Below are 7,904 nucleotides of genomic sequence, written 5' to 3'. Positions count from 1 at the left end.
TCAGCTGATAGCCTCATGTGGTTTCCTTTTCATGAACTTATTGCCTTTCTCTTGCCACTTTTAGAATTCGTTCTTTATCTTTAATTCTTGACATTTTAAGTATTGTTTCTTGGCATGGACCTCTGTGGGTTTATCTTGTTTGGTGCTCTCCATGCTTCCTGTATGGGGTTGTCTGTTTCCTTCCTTAGGTTAGGAAAGTTTTCAGCTATTATTTCTTCAAATAGATTCTCTGCCCCTTTGTCTCTCTCTTTTCCTTCTCGGACACCAATAATATGGATGTTAGTGCGCTTGATGTTGCCTCAGAAGTTCCTTAGACTGTCCTCATTCTTTTTAATTCTTTTTTCTTTTATCTGTTCAGCTTGGGTGATTTCCTCGAGTCTTTCATCCAGCTCGCCGATCCGTTCTTCTGTATCATCTACTTTGCTTTAAGCTCCTCTAGTGAATTTTTCATTTCCAGTATTGTATTCTTCGTTTCTGATTGAGTCTTCTTTATATTTTCCAATTCTTGTGTGAAGTTTTCACTGAGTTCATCCATTCTTCTCCCAAAATCAGTGAGCTTCCTTATGATTCTGACTTTCTATTCTTTGTCAGGTAGATTCTTTATTTCTGTTTCATTTAGTTCTTTTTCTGGGTTTTTGTTCTGTTCCCTTACTTGGAATGTATTCCTTTATCTCCTCATTTTGCCTTTTTCTCTGTGCTTATATCTATGTATTAGGTAGGTCAGCTATGTCTCCTGATTTTGGAGAGGTGGCCTTATGTAAGAGATGCCTTATGAGGCCCAGCAGTGTGCTTCCCTCTTGTCACCAGTTCCAAATGTTCCAAGGGTGTTCCCTGTGTGGGTTACATGTGTCCTTCTATTGTGACAGGGTTGCTCTTGCTTCAGGTGCTCAGAGAATCCAGACTGTTCCCCTGGTTGGCTGGTGGTAAAGCTCAGCTGCTTGTGGCTGCTATGGACCCTTCAGTCATTTTATCAGGCATGGGAAGCCCCAGCACAGTTGGCCGCAAAGTCTAATAGCACATTCCTGTTGCAATTTTTCTGGTAAGTCAGTAGGTCCCCAGTGTGGCTGGTTGCTAAATTCAGGGGCTTACAATCACTGTGGGCCTCTGGCCTGCAAGGCTGTTGTCAGCTCTCTCAGGATTGCAGCTGACTGAGGCCAGCCCCAGGCATGGGAGTACTTAATTGTTTCAGGCTTTGGAAGGTGGCACTGATCCCCTTTGTAGCTATCTGAGAAGCACAACTCTGCTGAAGCTGTCAGGCCCTACCACCCACAGGACCACACATTCCATCAACACAGTTCTGACCCATGCACATGCCCCGACCCACTGAAGTGGATCCAGTTGCCCCACTGTAGAGGTCCCACACACTCCACCAATGCAGACCCACGCCTCACACACACCCTGCCCTGCAGAGGTGGACCCACCCGCTAGGCTGCAGTGTTTCCAGGCACCTCACCTATTCAGGCCCACAAGTTGCCCAAGGGCTTGCTGTTGGGTGGGGCCAGTCCCCAGTGTGGGCTGCCTGCCCTGGCTGAGCTGGATTAAATCTGTGCTTTAGTTGGTGTGGCAGACCCCTGGGCTAAGTGGCCAGGGGAACTCCAATGGTGTGTGTCAGGGTCTGAGTCAGCACACCTGTACTAGGTCACAATAATGGCTGCCACCAATGTCTCAGTCAGTTTTTTGGTTTTAGAATTTCCATTTGGTTCTTATCAACAATTTCTGGTTCTCTGCTGAAATTCTAAGTCTTGTGTTTTATCTCCTTCACTATAGCGAGCACAGTTATTTTAAAGTCTATATCTGGTAAGTCTGATATCTGGAGCTCCCAGGGGTTTGTTTCTATTATCTACTTTTTTCTGTTAGTTCTTATTCTTGTTGTCTTGTCTCCTCATATACCTGGTTGTTTTTTTATAGTGTGTCAGACATACATTTGGAACAATAAAGACATAATTTAAGGCCTAGGATGATGTCATCTTTATCCACAGTATTTATCCTGACTTCTGCAGGATCGTGGGGCCTCTGGCAATTCATGGTTACCTGAGTCTGATTTCAGGGATTGGAATAGTTAGAAGCTGGACTGTGGTCCCCAGTGACCTGTCTACCTTTGTTTAACCCATCTTTCTAGGATGCAGTTCTCTGGAGCCTCAACCCAAAGTGAGAGGGGCCTACCCCTTGATGAGGCCTGGATTCCATTCCCTGTCCCCTTAGCCCTAATTACCACATCAGCTTCTTAGCTTCTTAATCTTCCCTTCTGGAATGAGCACACACTTGCAGGAGAAAATTGGCTTCAAAAGTTGGGCTTACCTACCTGAGCCTCAGTACTCCCCTGGAATCCGGCACTGTCATGCTTTACCATCTTGTTTGTGCTCAGATGCCTTCATAGAGATCTTTTCTGTATTTTGTCCACGTTTCCTAGTTATCCTCAGTGGGAGTGATTGGGCTACATTACCTAGTCTACCATTACCTGAAGCAGAAATCATTACCCTCTATTTTAGTAAACATTTTAACCCCACACCGAACATGATACAATAGAATACAGTCATGTATCCCTTAATGATGGGGATACATTCTGAGAAATGTGTCCTTGGGTGATTTCATTGTTGTGCGAACATCATAGAGTGCACTTGTACAAACCTGGATGGTATAGCCTACTACACCTAGGCTATAGGGTACTAATCTATGGGACCACCTTCATATATATGGTCCATCATTGACCAAAATGTCATTACGTGGTTCATGACTGTATTCTTAATTTATTTGTCAAGAAGTCAAGCTTTATCTTAAATGATTAATTTAATCAGCCTGTTACTTGATAAATGAGGGAAAAGACAACATTTTTCTACATATTATGTATATCATTAAAAGTTTTATTATACTTACATAATTAGTTATACTGCCATTCTTAACAGTATATTGACTAAAATAAAATCACTTATGATATAATGACCAAAAATGCTGAAATATTTTTTAAAACCCTAAGAGCGTCAAGAAATTAAAAGAGATTTTAGAGAATTCCTCAGTCAAAAAAGGAGGGGGATGCTAATTTTGGGCCTTGAATTTCATATTAAAGGGAGTGAGTACATAGCAGGATATTCAATATTGTCTTGTTTTAGGAAATCTAAGCCTAGGGATAAAATAGCCTTTTTTACACTGAGATTGAAAAAGGTAGGAAATGGAATCATTTTCATAAAATCTTTGGAAGTTTTCTTTTGAACTTTCAGAATCTTTTAAAAAAGAATCTTCTGCAGCAAAATAAGGGGGTCAAAAGGTATAAACTTCCGGTTATAAAATAAATAAGTCATGAGGAAGTAATGTATAGCAGGGTGACTATAGATAACAATACTGAAATACATATTTGAAAGTTGCTAAGAGAGTAGATCTTGAAAGTTCTCATCACAAGAAAAAAAATTATAGCTATGTCTATGTGTGCTGACGCATGTAAACTAGACTTATTGTGGTGATCATTTCACAATATGTACTAATATTGAATCATGTTGTAAACCTGAAAGTAATATAGTGTTGTATGTCAATTATACCCCAATTTAAAAAAAAAGAGAATATTTTGGCTTACTTAGGTATTGGTAGGTGATAATTTTCCATAACTATGCTCTGTTTTTTCTTGAGTCTCTTCTTTCATTTCAATAAATCATAGAAACTATTTTAAAAAATTTAAATACCTTAATGTTCAATATTTTCTCTTGGAACTTTAGTTTCTTGTGAAATTAAAAATACTTGAAGAAAAAAGTTAAAAGAAAAAGAAAATTAGTAGGAGAAATGATCACATTCCTCTTAGCAACAAAATTTAGTACATGATTAGAAATAAACATAAAAATAAATGTGTAAATAAAGTTTTATGAATAAAAAATTTCCTTAGTTTTCCAAAGTTGTTGGGATTTTAAGAATTAAAGAGCCCTTGCCAGGATGGAAAGGCAGAATCAAATGTTAAGGGGCTGCAGTTTTTTCCCAACAAGTGGCCTGTGCTTTGGGGGGACAGATTGACCCGACTCAGGAATGCTTTGTCACCCACGTCTCCAGGTTTCCCAAAGAGGCCTGGCTTAGCCAGTCTTTGAGCTTCAATTCTGATACTTTCCTCATGCCTTTGACTTATTTAAAATCTTATTTATTACTGATCAAATTTAGATGCTTTCATTTATTACATGAATATCCATTGGTGAAATTAATCATTTGGTCAAAATACCAAAATAAATTAATAAAAGAATTAATAAAAGATGAACCCTAGAAAATTCAGATAGTAACCATTCCAGTTCTATTTATCTGGAGTCATTTCTAGACTAAATGTAAATAACTCCTGACTTTTATCTAAGAATCTGAACATTTTCTTCCATGTGACATTTCCCCAAATGAAGAAGACAAATGGCTAGAGGCTTGACTGGCACGTTTTTCTTTTTAATAATTCTCTTTGTTCACCACATAGTGTGACACTCAAGTAATTTGCCTCTTACTTGATACATGCTGATAATAATTCTGGTTATGAATTAGGGTAACAGTGGAGGGAGTTGGAAAGCTAATCATTAATAACCACATTACTTTAGATCTACTTATGCTATTGATTTCCTTTGTTTCCTTATGTGTCATTTTGCTGACAGTAAACAAGAAACATTTGCCTATTTGTTAAGTGAATTTTGATAGTGAAAGAAGTTGGCCAACTGGCTGCTTGTTGCTTGGTTGGTATTCAGAACTTATTCCACCTGAGCTCCCTGAGCAATCTTCTCCATTGATAGAATGGTCTGAGGATACAGGTATGGATGACAGTGTCTCGTGGACCCTCAGTTTCATCCTGAAATAAAGACTGGAGTATCATTCAGACCTTCCCATTTTATGTGTAGCTCAGGCCACAGCAGCCACTTCTGACTTTTCTCTCTTCATCTGGGGATGGCTGGGAAGAAGGAAGAAGCCAGATTTATTTGCGGGATTAAATTTCTTTTCAGACTTCTCCTCCGTGGTGACTGCAAAAGAAAGAACATGTCAGTAATTGGCATTATGTGACAAATGCAATTTTCTAAAGTCAAGTTGCACCACTAATTTTGTGGAGGTTTTAATCTTCCTAGAAAGAAAATATAGTTGTTTACTTAACTATCTTGTGTGCCTCCAGTAAAAACGTGTTAAAAACAGGAGGCAGGGCTCCAGAAGAGTATGACTGAAGGGCAGAAGCTTTAGAACTACTTGACTGGGCAGTTATCCATTCTGGGACTCTACTGCCCAATCTATAAAGGGTTGGTTAAAACAGAACAAAACAAAGAAGTTTGCTAGGTTTTGTAACGCACAGAGATATTGTATATTAATATCATCAAAGTCTATTGACTTACAGGAAAATAAAATCAGGTGATGATCCCACGAACGAGAAGTGAAAGTTAGCTTTGAATTGGATATTTTGGAAAGACATACATATAAAAAGTTAGACTCATTTGATTTAAAAATTCGGATTGAGAGTGTCTAATTTTGTCAATAATATTCAGCCAATATTTATAGTACACATCAATTTGATTTTATGGTCTATTATGGGGAAGAAGAGAGAAAGAAGACAAAGGGAAGAGGAGATGTAGAGAGTTATAAGGTAAAGAAAAAAAGACAGTGAGCCCCAAGTTCAAAACTCAACCACCTAAATCTCCTTAGGCTGGAACACGCCTAGGTCAGGCGCTGCTCCTCTTTCTCCCAGAGACGAGGTGGGAGACCCTGTGTCAGCCTGCTCAACGCCTGAGGCCACTTGCGAGCTGCCCTGATCTATCTTTCTTTAATTTTCTGTTATTATCCTCCTTGTCCTCCCCTTCCTCCTCCTCCTCCTTCTAACTCATTCATTCTTTCATTCAGCAAATGTTTTCGAGCATCAACTATATGTCAGTCTGTTCTAAACACTGGAGTTTCAGCAGAGAATGAGGCAAAGTTCCTGCTTTCATGCATCTTACATTCTAGTGGGACAGAATCAATAAAAAGAAATGAATTCTCATACAATGTAATGTCAGGTAGGGGCAGGAGCTGTGAAGAAAAGTACATTCTGGGGAGGGATAGAGAGCCGTGGGAAGGGAGGCTCCTCAGGGTTCTTTATTGGTAAACTCGCAGGTGATTCTGCCCTGGGGAGGCCCAGCGACTTGCCGGCCTCGGAAGGACACTGCATTGTACTTAAGGGTCCCGGCTCTGAGGTCAAGCTGTGGGTTTGAATCCCAGCTCTGCTATTTCTTTAGGGATCTTAGATCAATTACTTATCCTCTGTGCTTCAGTTTTCTCAGCTATAAAATGCGGATGAAAATCGTAACCATCTCAAAGTGTTGTAAAGGCTAAGTGAAAGAGTGTCTATCAAATGGTCAGTGTTGTACCTGGTGCACTAATTTTAAACCAAATGTTAGCCATTATCATTAGCACTATCACTCAGTTATAGTTATAGATACCCTTTTCACCCAAAATAAAATTGTGAGAACTTTTCAATTATTTAAATATTCTTTGGAAAAACTATAGAGTATGCTATCATATCATCTTTCACTTAATCATTTTTCTATTACTGGATATGTTTCCACAATTTGGAAAATGGATTACATGTCACAAAGTTCACATTCTCTCCCTTTCTTCCCACATTTAGACTGAAAAGGAATGGTAAACATTATGTTCTGATTTATGTTTTCCTGTACTATGGTTAATATTTTGTGACTTGTTATTGAATTCTAAAGAGACTTGCAAACAATTTAAAGACATTAATACTCAGAACCAGCATTTCTATTATGTGAAAATAATAATCAAAGAGATTAAAACGCCTGTCGTGGGCTCTGCTCAGAGGACTCCCTCCCCCCTGCACTGTGAGCATCTTCATCTCTGATGGCCTCTTGGAGCCCAGCACGGTGCAGGGCACACAGCAGGTATTTCAGGATAGTTTATAAATATTTGTTCCACAAAAGTGGAATCTGAACACTAAACTTTCTGAGGTAATTTTGTACCCAGCTTCCTGGAAGTGCTTTTTCATGAAAATAGGCATTTGATGTGTATTTATTGATTTGATTTCATCTACGCATCTCCCACTTATGCTATCTGGGTTCCTAAAATTGCAGGCAATCAACATGGTGGTGCTTTAATCCATCCCACTTTCCAGATTTTATTGTCGTCTTGCTAAATGCACAATTTCCTGAAAAGGACCTAATTTTATTTTGGAAACTAATTTTAACACCCTGACCACACTGAGCTCTTTTCTTCAATAAACCAGAAAGAGGATCGTTAGTCCTGCTTTTGTGGCTCCTTTTCTGTAAGCAAATTGAGACATCTGCCCCTTTGCCTTTCTCGTGTGGTTAATGACGTATCAGGACAGGTAAGAGAAGACAAAGCCTCTATTAAAACAACAGACATATTAAAAGTTCCTTTGTGATTGGACAAATAACTTATCATATTTCATGATCTGTAATAAAATTAACCATAGTAGAATCAATTTCTGATTATCTGAGTATACATTATTCACTATGTAGGTTAACTCTGACTAATTTTTAATTCCATTTTTGTCTTCCCTCTGGCATTTAAGACATATCTGGCCACCTTCTTTCTGTTACTTAGTTTGTACTTAGAAATGTGAAGCATGTTTAATATCAGATGGGGCAAAACATAGAATGCAAACACAGGGCATAAAATATATGAATTATAACACTCGAAACAAATACGCTTCTGATTACCTGTTAGTTTTGGATTATTTATACCACTGTGTTTCATCTGTTCCATAAAACAATTAAAAGTAAAAAATATTATTTTTATAGAAAACTCTTTTATTGCCCAAAATTCTGACTTAAATAATTGGTAGAGTTGATGATTCACAGGGATAATTCATATTCTCATTAAATGAGCAAGCTAACAAAATTATGGTCAAGTTTTCTGTATTAATTACATAACCCATATTTTGGTTTTTGTTGTTGTTGTGTTTG

The 7,904-nt window shown here is 38.4% G+C and overlaps 1 protein-coding gene across 1 annotated transcript in view; it reads right to left on the bottom strand.

The window, feature by feature from the left end:
* Positions 1 to 4,382: 4,382 nt before the first annotated feature.
* The window catches only part of WDR64 (WD repeat domain 64), a 115,825-nt gene continuing 112,303 nt past the window's right edge, over positions 4,383 to 7,904 (bottom strand). Inside the window, exon 28 of the mRNA XM_014858920.3 lies at positions 4,383 to 4,961. Within this exon, the coding sequence (XP_014714406.1) occupies positions 4,878 to 4,961 (84 nt within the window). The 3' untranslated portion in view covers positions 4,383 to 4,877. The remainder of the gene's footprint in view (positions 4,962 to 7,904) is intronic.

Source organism: Equus asinus, chromosome 30, assembly GCF_041296235.1.
Source record: "Equus asinus isolate D_3611 breed Donkey chromosome 30, EquAss-T2T_v2, whole genome shotgun sequence".
NCBI classification, from domain to species: domain Eukaryota; kingdom Metazoa; phylum Chordata; class Mammalia; order Perissodactyla; family Equidae; genus Equus; species Equus asinus.
The sequence above is the reverse complement of the archived record's forward strand: the minus strand, read 5'-3'. Positions and strand labels throughout refer to the sequence as shown.